Genomic DNA, 17,187 nt, shown 5'->3' with positions numbered 1-17,187 from the left:
ACATTGTAGTCGTCATTATATCGTGTTTACATCTCCAAGTACTAAATATATTTCCGGTAATACTAATACACGTACAGCAGAATACCACCCGTTTTTTTCACTTCATTCGTTTTTATTATTAGAAGAGTAAAAGAAGTATATTCTTCTATCTGTAGAAACATGCACATGTTATTGAGGCAATTAACATTTTAAATCGACATTGAGGTAGGTAAGAAGCATTATTCACAAAAAGCCATACAAAGCGTTTGTCAATGTCACAGATGTGAGACATATATAAATACAATACCTAGATCGTTCGATATATATTTTGTCTATGAAATCCCTATAAATATTTTTAATTGCGTAAACGAATATTCATCAGTGTTTGTGCAATCGATAATTGTTGTTGGTGGGACTGAATTAAATACTTTCAATACGCTCATTTTATAAACCTAAGATTCATGTTAAACCAATGACTGCAGTCGTTCTTGCAGGGACTTGCGTAAAACTCCAAATTAGGAGGGAAAATTGAAATTTTTTTTATGTATTTTAGTATTAATAAAAAGCCCAATTTATGAATATTCCTATTTTAACCTTCGTATAAATAATGGGCTGAACGAAAACACATTTCGCTATGCAAATGTCGAATGTGTAAAACTAGAAACTGATCGAATAGTGTATATTGCATACTCCGATGTATGTTTTATAACAAAAAAATATTTCCCTGCTAAGAACTGCGACACATTTAGATGTTAATTGGCATTTATTTGACAGGCGAACGTTGAGTAGTAAGTATCGAAGTCTAGTCAAAAAGTAAAGCTTTCGGCTACAATGATGAAATTCATGCGAATAGTCAGTCGCCTTCGTCATTCAAAAATTGATCAAAAAATTTGGTGTAATTTCAGGTAGTGGATGAACTAATTGCAGAAGGTCTCTGACGAATGCTACGTCGTTTGCGAGCGTCATGTTCCTTTCTTACGTTCGTCATCAAATTCGCATGAGCTTCTATCGCTCTCAACATGGAATTGACGTTATCAGTTTCGCTCATGCGTGACAACGACACGGACCTATCGCTGCTTTGAGCGGGATTGTTCTTCAGCGGCGACGCGTTGGCTTTACCCGCCTGAAAGTAGTTGCCGTTCGGAGACCGCTGCGTTTTTGGGGAGCACAAACTTGAACCTTCTTCAGATATCCTAGAAAGAGATCGTCCTCTGGACTTTTTACGTTTCTTCGTAGATTTGGGAGATCTTAGTTCCACATCGAGATTAACTGTACCGTCTTCCTCGGCAATATCAGGCAATATGCCCACGTTGGGATCCGAGGGTTTTCTTACCCTGTTAATAGGTAAGAGGTTTTTTCTAGATAGCCTATATTACACGTGTCTAATTTATTCACATATTCATTTTTTTTCTTAATATCATAAGTGCAAGCAATCTGACCCCAGAAAGTTAGCAAGAATTCCATTTATAGACGACAAATTCCAGTAGGGCAGGCTGACAGGTTTCAAATATTCGTTTCTGTACGATAATAAGTATATGTTTATTTAGACTCCATAATCAGCAAAACAATAAAATGAATGGTAAAAATAAATAAATAAAAACTGATTATGAAATCAGGAGAGCGAACAAAACCTTAGATAAGGTTAAAAACGTACAGAATGTATATAAGATGGAAGGTTTTGCCAAGAAGATATGGTACGTGTTCACTCACCTAAAATAATTGAAATATTTCACACACGCACCCACACACACAACCATATAGAAGTTATTAAGTAAAGGGAACATGAAAAAACATATTGAACATGTACCGGTTTAAAAGTAATCTGCTTTATAGTGTGCTTGCTGTGTTAGTTTTAAATGGGGTTTGAGAAAAACTCTATTACAAACTAACATGTTCTATGGATATAAACACAAAGTCAGGCATACATAGTTATCATGCCCTACCTAAGTTACCTTAAAGATCCTCTTCTGATTTCCATTTCGAATTCTTCATCAGCATTTCGTACTTCTGTGATCAGTGATTTGCAGTCCTTGTCTGACATACCGGCTGGAGTTTTACCAATAGATATTTTCCTTATTGATGTCTTTCCTGGATAGGGAGAATCCAAAATATTTTCGTTACGTGAAATTCGCTGGGGTACATCAGCACGAGAGTCTTTATTGAATCCTAACCCTTCGCCTTCTACGGCACAACCTCCGACAGACATGTCGGAAAAACGGCTAGAGGTTTCTGAGTCTTTTCGTTTGCTTGAAAGACTGCGCGGACCGGCGTTAAATTGGTCTACAAGGCTTCTTCTTTTGCCACTAGTTGGCTCGGAATAAAATTCAAACAGACTATTTGAGCTCAGTCGTTTCGGTTTCTTGTTTAAATCTTCAGAATACATTGAAGATTTTGAATGGACACTGGGCGACGACGATTTTCCAGATTTATCTGAAACGGATCCGCTCAGTTTCCTTGTTACGCTTATCTTGCGATTTCCCGAAACCATAGTGACGACTTGAGGCAAATCGGAGTAATTTGATGATCTTATGGATTCTGCTCTGTGATTGCTTGAGTGAACACGTTTTTGAGTGAATGTGTTTTGTTCCTTAGTCCGTGGCTCCGACATGTTTTGTGCTTTCTCGCTTTCAGGCGTACTTGAATGCTGAAACATCGAATTTGATAATTGTAATGGAAAATCAGCAACAGATAAAATTAGGATTTATAGTTAAGAACTTAAACGCTCCCGTATGTAGTGTTTCGTCGATCATACTTACGCTATATTCCAAATCTGGTGTTGGACATCCTTGACTACTTCCATCACACTCTAAAACACCCGATTCACTGTCTTCCTGATTTTTTTGAAAGTTCGGACTACCTGCAATTTTTAAAAAGAATCTCAGTGTTTCACGTTAGTGTAAATCATGCTAGTGCCTTATGTTTGAAACATCAGATTTATTTTATTCCATATCTTATATAATATAAAGCTTAAAACAACTGTTTATAACCGACAAACCGCGGTTTCACTTTCCACACCAAAGCTGAGTAAATAAATATAAATATATATATATATATTTTACAACACAGCTAACAAGATGATTTCTTACCTAGCTTGTCGTATCTTCCTTCCGTCTGGGTTTTGTGGAAACTCTTACAACTATCTGTAACTCGGTTTTGTTTCACACCAGGAGGTCTGGAAAAATATGATTTCAAATATCTATTATATCTAAATACGAGATTTATCGCAAACGATAACAACACCAAGTCGAAGGTTCGATGTTTTCTATATTCATACTACATTAGATTACACACGCACATGTTTCCAACTCATATCCAATAAATTGCCTCGAATGTTGTTGCCGACTGAGGCATAGGGCCTGCAATATCAATACGCTGATAGAATCGAGCGCCCCTAACGATTATCAATAAATACAGAAACACCAATTTGAATTTAATTGAAAACTATAGACCATACGGAGATAGTCTAACCTCAAAGCTATATCAACGTACCTACACTTTTTCCACAAGATAAAAACGGCAAGAGCGGCAAGTAACAGTGCTCCAAGAACAGCACCAGCTACGATCGGACCAAGGAAGTGGCTAACTTCTTCTTTGTCGTCCAATTCTCCGAAAAGGCTTTCCATCGATACTGCAGAAAAGGTTTTCTTTGATAGTTGCTTGTATGGAATTTGTTGTGAACGTTCTTTTTTTTGGGAGAAGGTTGTTTTGAATTTGTTGGGAAACTATTTTAAATTGATTCATTGGCAAAGAAATACTGTAAATTGGTGAGGAAATTAATCCGAAGTTCGTGCTATTTTCACATCGTGTCGAATGTGGAAAATATGATATTTGATACCTTCACATTCTTTTCCTGTGTAGTTTGCGGCGCATTGGCAAGTGTACGATTCTCTATCGGCATTATCTATACAGATACCGTCGTTTTTACACGGTGTGAAAAAACATGGTGGTTGTTTCAGTTCACAGTGTGATCCGACGTAACCGTGTATGCAAATACATCTGAAAAAGTCACATTCAGATGCAGACATAGAAAACGTATATGAAGGAACTGTATTAGAAGCATATAACAACCACTACAAGTGTGAAACAAAATTCCTCTACGTTTACTGCGTAGTACTTGAAACAAGTTTTAGTGCCAACTTTTTTTCATGCATGGTAAAAGTTTATTACAAAAATGATGTAGTTCACAAAATATTGCATTCATGTCATTAATGAAATAAAGTTACATTTTGACATAACACCATCTTATTTAATAAAATATGTATACCGTATTTATTCGATTATAACGCGCAAAATTTTGAACTGAATTTTAGGCAAAAATCAATGCTGCGCGTTATACACGAGGTCTGAGAAATGCGGTATTGAAAATGTGGTTTTAAACATCTGAAACGTGCGTGCGCTCGCGCATGCACATTCCAATGCAGGACGATTTCGTGCAAGCACACGCACATGCGACAGCTCAGCGTGCGTTTGACATTCCCGCTGCGTTGAGAATATTTATTTGCCATTATCGTACTGTACTGTAGATACCCATTATATATTACCCATTATCTATTATAGCAAGACAAAAACGTTCTGCATATAGGGCTGCATTCAAACTGGAGGTTGTTGATTAAACCCAAACAGAAATCGAACAGTTGTTTGGTGAATCAGAGACTGAATCCGATTTTGAAGAGTTTTGAATTACTGTGTGCTTTTAATAAATTTTTGTTCATGCTGTGAGTTGTTACCTTATGTGCTTACCAGTAGTTAGTAGAGAAAAAATAAAAAAAAAGAATTTTATACCAATTTTCATTCAAAATTTAAAGGTGCGCGTTATACACGAGTGCGCGTTATAATTGAATAAATACGGTAATTTTATTACTTAAAATAATTATGGTATACATACTGAAATTTCGTGTTGCTAGAAGTTTTTTGAATTGTGTACGTCTTTCCTGTAACTGACTGGTTACCCACGAATGTTTATTACACGTCACCACCATACGTGAGAAATTGGGCATTTAATGTCTGAGCATTAACTTAAAAATAATTGTGAATAATTTACTTTTAACTTACTTGTATATACTTGCTTCTTGTTCACATGAGCCATTATTTTTGCATGGGTTCTGTGCACAAAGTGTACCCTTGTTGCAACGTTCACCTTCCCAACCTCTCGAGCAGCCATTTGTACATATTCCCCTTTCTCCTTCGCATCTTATTTCATCATTTGTTTTGAGACAGTTGCCACATTTTAAAGTGCAGTTGAGCCCGTAGGTTCCAGGTGGACATAATTCCTGGCAACTAAGCGATAAAACGAATATTTTTATGCCATACACATAAGAGCGGAATGGATATCATCTTTTGTTTTTTTTGGAACATCGTTTGATTATAGCAGTGTTTCCCAACCCGAGTCCGCGGTCTTAAATGAGTCCGCGGAGCGTTTGAATGAGTCCGCGAGACTAGTATCAACCACGTTACGATTTATGTTAGAATATACATAAAACATAAAAAGCAAGTTTAGTCACATAACATTAATCGAGTCAATAATTACTGGTTACTGAGTAGGGCTGGGCATATATTCGAATAGTAAACTATTAGAATAGCATGTTACTACTGGAAAATTTGGTAACAGGTAGCGCGACAGGTCACTTGCGCTTAATCAGACGATTGAATTTCACAACTCACTTGCGGATTTCCGACGAAAACACGAGTCTGCACACGGTTCGATAGATACCTCAGTGGTGTTTCTCGCGAGTTCGAACAACGAGGAATAATTTTTTTTTTCTGGTAGATGTCAATGGTGGCCAAGCAAATATTTTAAATTGAAAAGCGGCAATACAAAATAATAAAAATAAAAGGGAGAACACCATGAGTTTTGTTTTATGATGGTCCGCGACCGATTAAAAGCGCTTTTTTAGACATTGCAAATCCGCAATTTCGGATGCTACCGTACCAGGACATTTTCCCTTAGGATTCTTTGTTTACTTTCCTTTAGGATTCTTTCTTTACTGCCTCCACATTGGTACGTACACTACTGCCGTGGGTGTTGTACGAACAGCTCAGAATTGTCGAATTCACAAAAATGCGAATCAAAACAAAATATAATCGGGCCCTTTACCACGCATTTTTGCGTTCACGGATTGTCATCATATTTTCAGAGTAGTAAAATATTGCTTTTATTTCGTTAACACAACCGCAGATTAAAAAGCTCACAATTAAATTAATAATAAAGCAAGGCAATGAATATGTATGTTTGATTTACTAGTATACTTTAAATATATTTTTTATAAGTACTGAATCAAGTTGTACTTTCTGGAAATTTATAAGAGATACTAGGATTTTTCTAACGGCGATAACAAATTCGCAAGATCGCAAAAAATATGTATCAAAACTAAATATATATGATCGGGCAATATATTCTCACATTATTATGTTCGCAGATCGCCGTTGCATTTTAGAGAATGAATGCTTTCATCTTGTCGTCGACGCAACCGCGAGTTACCATGAACACAATTAAATTAAAATAGAAAGACATTTTAAATTCTCGTCGTTTTCGTCGATTGAATTTTGTTCGACAGAAAAGGCCATTGTTGAAATTCGTTAAAATTCAGTTTTTTTTGCTTTTATTGCTCCTTCACACAGAGTACGGTTGCAATAAACGCACCTTGAGTCCGCAAAGGTTTTCGCCGATGAGAAAATAGTCCGCGACCAAAAAAGGTTGGGAAATGCTGGATTATAGCGATAGCGATTTTGACTACCATCATTTTGCTACATTCCATTCAATAGAATAAATAATAATCATGCCTGATTCAGATTGAAACGCATTGTATTACCTACTATATAAATAATGTACATGGGAAATGCTACGATGCGTTATACGCAACACTTACCCTAATCCAGTGTACCCTGGCGCACAATATCCACTGCATGATCCGTCAACTGGTTGACACATTGTACCATTAGCACAGTTGCAGTTCACTGAGCAGTTGAATCCAAATTTCCCTTCTTGACAGAAATTAGTACAATTCGGTGCAACATATCCTGGCTCACATAGTTCATCTTTCAAACCGGGTTCGTCACAGGCTCCGGATATATGATGACATGCGGAGTTATTAGCACAGCGTCCACAAGATTCCTCACAATTGAATCCAAATGTTCCACTTCCACATGTTTCATCGCATGTATCTCCCCTCCACCCAGGAGCGCATCCGCTTTCTGAGGACGAAGTAGAAGGACATTTTCCCGTGATAGCATTGCACCCAACTCCATCTAAGCAATGACATTCTTTCAAACAATCTCTCCCCCATGTTTCATCTTGACAGAATTCTTTGCAATCGGGAGGCTTATACCTCAGATCGCAATAATATGTCTTGTCTTCCTCCACATCATCTGACATCCCGCTTCCTTCCTCAGCTTCTGTTGAGTTTGCTCCAGGGCAAACCCCAGTTACTCCATTGCAGGATAGGTCGCCGTAGCATGAACCACAAATTATAGCGCAATCTGGTCCATGTTTGTATGGCGGGCAATGTTCTTGACAATTTTCTCCTGTCCATCCAGATGAACAACCAGTATGCCTTTCTTTTCCACACTTCCCAGTGAACAAGTCACAATCCTTGTTGTTCATACAATGACATTCTTGTTCGCAATTCACACCATACTTTCCTTCCGAACAAGCTGTTGAAACATTTTAAATTTGTTTAATTTTGATGCTCTCATGTTTTAGGGCAGTGATGGCTTATACATATAAACAATCGTTCTAATCCTTGATAGTTTGACTTCATTATCGTTAGTATACGCATGGAATAACAAATTAAAGCTCTTACGATAATTGCACATCAGTCCAATGAATCCGGTTGCACAGGAACAGCCATACGGATCGGGGAGACAAAACTGTTTTCCCAGGCAACCTCTTTCAGTTCCGTTAATCTTACATTCATGTTGGCACTCTGCTCCAAACTTATTATATCCGCATACTGCAATTTTGCCAAGATAAACAAATGAATAAAAAAGAGGAGTTAATAGTAATAAATCTAAAATACATTAATGTCGCTGGCAAACATAACGTAAAATATACATCTGAAATGTGGGCTGAAAACTCCATATTCTTGATTATATGTATTCTTTTCTTCACAACAATGACAAGTAAACCAACTGACGGAATAGTTTTCACCACACTGTTAAAAAAATTAGTAAATATACTAATTTTTCTAGTAAATTTTTACTAATTTTTCGTTGAATTTTACTTTCTACAAGAGTATTTTATTGAAATCACGTGACTTGCTTAGCTGAGCCAATCAGGGTGCTTGTTTGTTAATAGTTTACTAATGAATAGTAATTTCACTGATCAGTAATTAATATAACAGAAAAATAGTAAAAAGATTAGTATACTTGGAAGAGGTAAAAAACATCTAAGATCCTCTAATTTACGAGTAATTATTCTTTCCAATAAACGAATTTATCTACCTACGCATGCGATATAGTCACGAAGCAAATTTAAATACTCCTTTTCCGGAAGTAAGCGGAACTATTTGTTCAAATATTCATCCGCAAAAACTCCACGAGGCAGGTTGCGTGCGCAGCATTTTTTATTTCGAGGTTCCTTGTGCCGCCCATCTCGGCTGGGACGCTAAGCTGTTTGGGAGCTCAGCATCGGTTGCGTGCGCATGAAAACTGAATGCGGTACGTATGTTAAGTATGCAATAGCGCGAGTCTGAGTTTGATGATTGTGTTAGCAACGGTCTGTACGGTAGGTGCGGATTTACCACGGGTAGTGGTCTGATTATTGAGGTACCCGGTACTGGTACTTTTTGCAGAGATCAAAGTTTCCTATATTTTAATCCTTCTCTTTACCGTCATAGGTCATTTAGTACCGGTAATGTGCCAATTATGACATCACTCAAAATGTCACGTGCCTGTAGCCCGCGCTTTTTTTGGTTCAGGAATTAGGACTCGGTAAGCGAGGCTCTTTGTCGTTAGTGGATGTTTATTTTAGGCGGTTGGTTTTTGTAGCTTTTCATGCGTTAATTGAGCATGTTTGTGTTACAGTAGTAGACTTGTAGTTGGTAGACCAAAATATGCTTTAAATACCGTGTACATCAGGTAACACGGTAGCGACTGCTGAGACTTTTTACGTCATCGCTGAACGAGAAGTGGTGTGTTCCTGTAGATCGTTTTCTGAAGCGGTAGCTTTTCAATTTGCTTCGTTCTATGTTTTCAACATATAATATCCAAAGAAGGCCTTGCTGACGTTTGATTTTATTCGGAGGTAAGAAAAAATGTGCTAGTCTACAGTGCTGATATAATTCTTGCTGTTGGCACAATGTACACGTTGTTGACGAATTACCTGTTACTTCTGTCATGTAGTGTTATTTGATGACATACAATACAAAAAATGGGTTGTGAAAAGGAAATATGTGACTGGACTTGCACAATTTCATGGTGTCCATACCCTGGGGACTGGGCCATAAGTAGGGCTGGGAATAATTTAATTAGTTAAACAGTTTTTAGGTGGTTAATAATAGCCATGATTTATTTTACCCATTCATCGGTACGGTACCGATTAATGATTAAAATAAATCATGACTGACTGGCCGTACCACACGTTTCCTCCTAATCTAATACGTTTTACATCCATATGTGAAAAATGAACTCACAACAATCCTATTTTAGTGAACTTCAATTTCAAACAATGTCACTGTGCTCTCCATTTTGTAGCAGGAAATTTTTGCATTTGCAATCGAATGTCAACGAGCGGATGAGCCTATTGCGATTTGCGACAACTGAGGGCTAGGAGGATCTGGAGCTTTCTGGTTTGGCAATTGCATTCCTGGCCCACTGACAGTTTTTTGTTTATCCCTTGGCAAGGCACGATACATTATAACTACCTGACATTTTTACTATTTTTGTCCAGTGTTTGTGTTTTTACTATTTTGGTGGTGAGATGACAGGGCGTTTTCCAAATTTCATATGTGAAACCTATTCGCCATTTAAGTTCGGCCTTTTTTCAGGTTCTTCGGTGACATAAACCCCAGAGGCACTAAGTCGAAAAAAAGTAAAGGCAAAGACGTTCATGCAAAAGTAATCGGCCTTGCAAGAAGAGTGAATCTATCACAGGCGTTATATGTGCCGTTGTTAGAAATTGATGTTTAAGTAAACTTTGGTGGTGTTACTGCAGCTTACATCACTTTTGACCAGGGGTGAAAACTCCATCAAATTTTCACATGCCTTTGAGTTTCTCAAGTTCGAGTTCATTACCCTGGTCAGGGGTTTGAGTTCATGTATTTGATAGAGTTTTTCGAAGTTCGAGTTCACAGCCCTACTTTTCGCTGATCGATTAATTTGATAAAAAATGATTTAGCTGTGTGTTGGGTGTGAAGTCTGGATAATTTTAAACAAACTCTGCTCCGTGATCTTCTTCAACCACAAAATTTCTGGCTTCCACTCATGACTATCAACTCCCACATTTGCAAATATATGACTCCGTCTCCTGCTCAAGACTCCTTCAAAATATGAATTAAAACTCTTGACTCCCTGATCTTTTAAGATTTGACTGCTGCTATGCTAACTGCTTTAGTGTAACTTTATGTCCATGTTTAATCAATTTTAACATTTTCGAATTTGCAACTTCTGCTCCTAGCTCATGAGCTTTAAAAATGTCCAGTCAAACTCTATTCATCAGTGTGGATAAACTCCGACTATGATTAACTCTATAGACTCTGCAAGCTTCAAAATTTAGAACTCCCACTCATGCTCCTACTAAAATCCTCAAACTCCCGCTCTTCGACTTCACGCCCCTTGAAATCTTATCTTGCATAATTAACTTTAGAATTTGTCATCTTTAAAACTCTTGCCATAGCTACAAAATAGGTTGCATGATATTTCCCAAAATTTTCATTTTGAAACATTATAATTAGAGTAAAGTGCAAAAAATCGTGAAATTCTTACAATAGTCTCGTTATTATGTCACGTTTGCCAGCGTCTCATATCCTGGTATCCAGAAATTTGATTTCAAAATAAGTTTGTCAACTAAATTACCCAGTCCTAAAACGTTTTCTTGTTTGACTTTATTTGAATCTATTGAGATAAATAAATAGACCTCGAAATGTATAGACCAGATTCCTAACAAGTGCCGATAGAAACTCAATTTTGATCCATTACATACAGAATTCCTATGTCCTACAAGAACTTGTGCCCTCATTTTATTGTATGGATAGCCTTCAACGTCTCCTAATAGGTGTTTAAATTTGACTGTAGACCATATATTTTCTGAAATTTCTTTCGAAACTGTTTTACAAGCCTTAAAGGCATTCAGTGTGTATTTATGGTTTTATAAAAATATCAATTGTAATAAAATGATTTTCGTTTCCAGAATCTCGTTTTTTTTAATTTTAACTGTTATATTCTGTGTGTTTACTGTTGTGTCGTGCCAGTAAATAGCTTTGCTACTCTCGTAGTGGTTCGGTCATCGCGAGTGAGAAATTACCATCATGCTAGTATTGTATGGTACTACTGTCGGGTAAGGTAGCTGCCATCGAGATAGTAATTTTATTTACTATTTTAAGGTAAAAAATATTACTACTAGTGGGTAGGTTTACTGCCGTCAAAAAAGTAGTATTTTTTACAGTTTTATAGTAATTTTTGCTACCATCAATCTCTGTAAATTTACTGAAAATACTGTTCATAATACTACTGATAGGGCCTGTAAATTTTTTTACATGGGCCAGTACTTTTGCTGCCATTTTTTTTTAGTAAATTTGGAAAAAAATTTTTAACAGTGCATGCAAATATGTATTTCATTATTTTCATATTCCAATTTTTTTCTAAAACCCAATTCAAAATAAACGTTAAATAATTTACGTTTTTCGCACGTTGGACCACCAAACCCAGGAGGACAAATACATGATCCATCTTTCAAGTCGCATATTCCGCCGTTCTTACATTGAGTACAGTCATATTGGCACGAATCGCCATACCTTTTTTCATCACAAGCTGAAATATAGATAGTTGTAAATAAAACAAGTTCAATCAAAAATGAGTTATTTAATGAACATAACAAAAAGAATTAAAATCTTGAAACATTTCTTACGTCTCACGATTATCCTAAATAATCCTTGTTTGTAAAGTCTGCGAGTCAAATCTCTTAATGGAAACGAAACTATATAAACTCCAGCTAGATCGACGTCCACTTCTGGTACATTTACCTCGAGCCTACCAGAAGTAAATTGCCGTGGTCTTCCAGCTAAAGAAATAGTGATATAATTACTCATATTTGGTTTGACCAATGGACGTCGTCGCATCCCGCCTGTGAAGGACTATGCCGTTTTCCCTGCTCTCATACAAGACTCACACTAGAAATCGAAAGGTGGTGATGAATCAATCGCCATGGTCCTTTATATGACCGATCTCTTTTGCTTTCAATTGGGAGATATAAAAACCCCTATCGAATTTTAATGTTATAACATCTCAGTCTTTTCTTAAATTTCGCAATAAGATTAATTGCCGCTTGACTAAAAACAATCTAATAAACTTTTGTCGATGTTATGTGGAGAGACATAAAAAAAATTACGAGTAATTTAATCGAAATGAAATTTGATGATGTCATTTCATTATACTGTAATCTTCTCCTCCGAAACAAGACCCTGTATGTGGCTGAAAATCGCCACGTTCATTCAGAGATTCGAAGGATTTATTAAATGAATGCCAAGTTTACCTTCTATATATAAATATAATTTGTCTTCATTAAGAAACTTACGTGCTAAACGGACCCACATCAAATCTTTGTAGGGAGCCGGTTTTGGTTGAATCATTTTTAAATCCAGTGATTGTCCGACAGAAGTTGTGTAAATGAAACGCGAAGGAAATGATTGGGCTGTCAAGAAAAATCCATTTATCTATTATAGTAGTGGCGGGCCGCCAGTGTTTTCAAAGAATTCCGGAACTGAACTTCTAAATATTTGAGTCAGCTGCTATTGATAATTCATTTTTGTTTATAAAAAGGAGCGTTAAATTATTTAAAATATGTAAGAATATGCCATCCTGTTCACATCCCCTACTTGGGCGGACATATTTCGCAGGTTTTATTACGTTGTCGTGTTATTGTTTTGTGAGTAAGTCTTCGTCTTTCGCAGCTCTTTTGACCTCGTATTTTGTGATTATCTCTGAGTTGAGGAACAGTGTATGGCAAATAATAAAAGGAATGGATAAATGTCAAAACCATTTTCAAAATGAACTTTTCGAGTAAAGTTGGACATTTTCAAATTGCGATTGGTATTCACTCGCAAAGCAATGACGTTTAAACCCTTCATGAATAAGCTTTAATCGAGATAATATCTTTTGCCTAAGCTAATTCAAGAAGGGAGAAGACCTCCGTTGGTGAAGCACAGATAAAATCCTCATTAGGTAACGCTTTTTCTATGAAGAATACTTACCTGACGAAGGCAATATGGTTCCTACCACCTTTGTTGTGACATTCGTGTTATTTTTTTCAGTTGCCGAGCAGTAGAATATCCCATATCTTTTGACTCCCGAATCTCTTGACATCGTTGCCTGAATACCAGGCCAATCTTCTGGTTCGATTCTATGTATAATATGAGGTTCCATTATCTTTGAACCCATGTACATTTGCACCCGTAAACTGCACCCGACATTTGCACCCATATATTTCCACTCATAGATTGTAGCACCTGCATTTGGATTGCACCCGCGGACATTTGAACCCATGTACATTTGCACCCGCGCACATTTGATTTGAACCCATGTATATTTGCACCCGCGGACATTTGAACCCATGTATATTTGCACCCACGAACATTTGCATCCATGGACGTTTGCACCCAAGTACATTTGCACCCATGAACATTTGAACCCACGGACATTTGCACCCACGTACATTTGCACCTATGAATATTTTCACCCACAGATATTCGCATCTATGGACACCGGCACCCATAGAATTTTGCACCCGTAAACATGTACGGGTGCAAATATACGTGGGTTCAAATGTGCTGTCGCCATATTGTGAATATCAGGTGTGTTTTCTACAATAATAAAACTGTACGGGTACAGTCTTGTCAGGTTTGAGAAAAGTAAATGTCTAAATTATTTTGTTGGTAGTCAATCACGTGATAGTAACTAATCGATCACAATATTTCGAAAGCATGAATCGATTAGACTGATTATTGTGTATCGAAATTAATATTAAAGATTTATTTACCCGAAAGGGGAAAGTTAGTCTCATCAACGCGGAAGATTAATACCACAGTTCAACACAAAACAAAGACCATGTCAATTGTACCTTGATTTTAATTTTTCAATGTCTAAGCTAGACTTGAAAAACACCTATATATTACCCTAAACTATTTTAATTTGTGGACAAATTAAAATTACCTACCCGTCTGCAATACTTTCCTCGGGTATTGAATCACCAGCCCCAACATCAACTTCAACACCAAGTTCAGCGTCATAACTGTCATTCGCAACGCACTTAATCTGACTTTGAACTTGCACAGATGATATTGACTGGGGAATAACCATTGTTACATCTACTGCAGAATCTTAAAAATAAGACAAAATATCTATATAATAAATATTACTACTAATCACTCCTGAAGTTTTCCACTGAAGATCGTAACCGATGTTCCGATACGATCAAAACTTTATGGGAACTTGAACAAACTCAAAACGAAAAGGATAAATAAAGTGTTCTTAAGTAGTTGTAAGTATAAAATTCTTTGAATAAATGTCTATAATACCCCGTTGAAAAGCAATGTTGCACTTGCGAAACCATAGATTTGTTCTAGGGCAGGGGTTCCCAAACCAGGGGTCGCGACCCAAAATTGGGTCGGAGTGATAAGTAGGTAGGGTCGCAAACAGGTCATGGGGTCGCTGAGGTATGGTAGAGGATGGGTGTACACATTCTCTAAGATTTGACAAACCATGTTAAATTTAGCAGTTTGTACCAGGGCTTACTATAAAACGGGCCCATAAGCATCGCTCTATGCTTATGCTATAGAAAATGTTGGTGCTTATTGTGACATCACTATTTGGTTTTAGCTTATTACCAGCACATGACCAAACTCAAAAATCCAGTGAAAGAAGCTCTAAAGTTTCATGAAAAATATATATATTGACCTGGGGTCGCACTGGACAATTGAAAGTTGTCATTGGGGTCGTCCTGAAAAAAGCTTGGGAACCCTTGTTCTGGGGGTTATTACGTTCTTACGCCTATATCTTGGATTGAAGGTTAATCATTTGAATGATTTGATAGTTGAACTCACCTACGGCAGCTATCCATTGAATTATCAGACAAATAATAGAACACAGAATTCTCGACTGCATAGTCATTTTCAATGCCATCCGTTTTGAAGTTTGATGCACGGTGCTATCCAAGCTACATGATTAGATCGAAAATGTTGAACTTGCGTAAAGTTGAGAAAATCTTTTACAACATTGGTGGATATGTTACAACATTGGTGGATATGTGAATAATTGGATAAAATAAATTTTGTAACTGTTAATTAACAAATAACTTAAATACAAACTTTATTATACATATATATGTAAGTAGAAATGCCATGCTTTTTCCACAAAATCATGCTACAAGTTTCAACGGCAACATCTTAATCCACCAAAACAATATGTGTTTCGGTAATTTGAGGTTACCCAACATCATTATCACATTCATTTTTGCAACCTCAACATCTTCAGATCCGAGCTACTCCAGCTGTTCTCTAATTTATCAACTGAGGCTCGTATTTCATAACCTTGTAAAAATTAAGTTCACTCTCAAATAATCTCTCCCCCAAATTTCAAAATTACTCCGATTCCCATCAAGCTTAAATCTTGGCTTCAGATACCTTCATTTTCCCATTTTTTGTTTCATTTGTGACATATTTCACTTTCTGCCCGTCATGTTTTCCATGATATATATTACTATCGCACTAATATGATATTGCTAGTAAAAAAACACAGTACTATGGATTTGAAGTAGGACCACTTAACAATCTTTACCAATCTGAATATTACCATTTTTGTTTTTGCTTGTTGCAATGAGTGTTAATTAATGCCAATTACGGGTCAAATCAATATTAGTCACCACAAAATTTAATAGCACTTGAAAAATATTCGGTTGGCAACAAACACAAGTATGACGACCAGAGTGGACATACGTCTACTTGAAATTATTCGAAAATATTTTACAAAGCTAATGTTTTTTTGATCTCTGTAATTAACATGATGTTAGTTTGCAGTCGCCTGCTTTGGTGCCGGCGCATATTCAACTGTTAAGTATACTTTCCTTTGCAAAAGTTTATCCCAAAAGAATGCGCTGTTTCTCGTTCAATATTTATCGCCATGTATGCCAGAAAATACTACATATATACTATTTTATCTTTTCACGCATATATTTGTCTGTGCCACTACTTTTTGGTAATCAAGCAGTGCAAATGAAACTTGCAAAGTAAAGAGATGCTTGATATACGGGTAAAATTTTGACATGTTTTGAATATGCTGATTGGAAATATGTATGGTTTTACAGTGTAGTCAACACAGTAATGGCAAATGATCCTAATAAAGCAGTAAAGATTTGAAATTATTCGTAGGGTGATGTCTCAATCTTTTGGCTTTTTGGGGTTCACATCGCTAATTCCTAAAACATTTTGCTTGTGTCTTTATAATGCTTATCTAATTTACGAACACTTGTGGGATCATTTGTATGTTCGTATAAATATTAGTCATCACCAATCACCATAGTCTTCTTTATTTGAACTAAAGTCAAAGCCACCAATTAGAATACTATTGCAAGGTATGTCGGAAGCCTGTCCACGTAGTGATAAACTTGGAAAGATTTGAGGTCTATGATAGATTATTTAATTTGCTTGTATTTCAGGATAGAAGGAATCTCCGGAGAAGCCTCCATGTCAACTTGATGATGTTTTATTTTCTGATTTAGTTTTATAATCTATGCTAAATCATATTACAAAAATATGCACTTTCGATTTCTTTTCTTATTCTATCATTCATCTGAAGCAGTTGTTTTATTAGGGTTATATGATCGATATCTAAACTCGGAGCCGAGATCGACGAGACTGAATGTTAAATTAAAAATCCATTCATGAATATTACTGTAATACTTATTCATTGAAGTACAGTATAGATCGGGAGTTATCAAATTGTGATTTTTTTTGTTATGGGTGTTATAATAATTATATATCTGACTTTTATTAATTATGTACT

General features: G+C 36.4%; 1 protein-coding gene and 1 long non-coding RNA gene across 2 annotated transcripts; one reads left to right on the top strand and one right to left on the bottom strand.

The window, feature by feature from the left end:
* Positions 1-106: 106 nt before the first annotated feature.
* Positions 107-15,337, bottom strand: LOC144427337 (uncharacterized). Its single transcript, XM_078116406.1, has 15 exons — positions 15,231-15,337; positions 14,345-14,507; positions 13,383-13,531; positions 12,707-12,823; positions 12,041-12,193; positions 11,812-11,943; positions 7,779-7,928; positions 6,846-7,629; positions 5,032-5,256; positions 3,815-3,975; positions 3,469-3,607; positions 3,066-3,151; positions 2,736-2,836; positions 1,932-2,623; positions 107-1,313 (listed from the first exon to the last, which is right to left on the bottom strand). Exons 1-15 carry the CDS (start codon positions 15,307-15,309, stop codon positions 881-883), a joined length of 3,564 nt encoding a protein of 1,187 aa, XP_077972532.1. The 5' UTR covers positions 15,310-15,337; the 3' UTR covers positions 107-880.
* LOC144427251 (uncharacterized) lies at positions 8,251-11,615 on the top strand. Its single transcript, XR_013477823.1, has 2 exons — positions 8,251-9,220; positions 9,963-11,615. It is a non-coding gene; the product is annotated as an uncharacterized LOC144427251 (long non-coding RNA).
* Positions 15,338-17,187: the final 1,850 nt, after the last annotated feature.

The sequence above is a fragment of the Styela clava genome, chromosome 9, assembly GCF_964204865.1.
Source record: "Styela clava chromosome 9, kaStyClav1.hap1.2, whole genome shotgun sequence".
NCBI lineage: Eukaryota > Metazoa > Chordata > Ascidiacea > Stolidobranchia > Styelidae > Styela > Styela clava.
The sequence above is the reverse complement of the archived record's forward strand: the minus strand, read 5'-3'. Positions and strand labels throughout refer to the sequence as shown.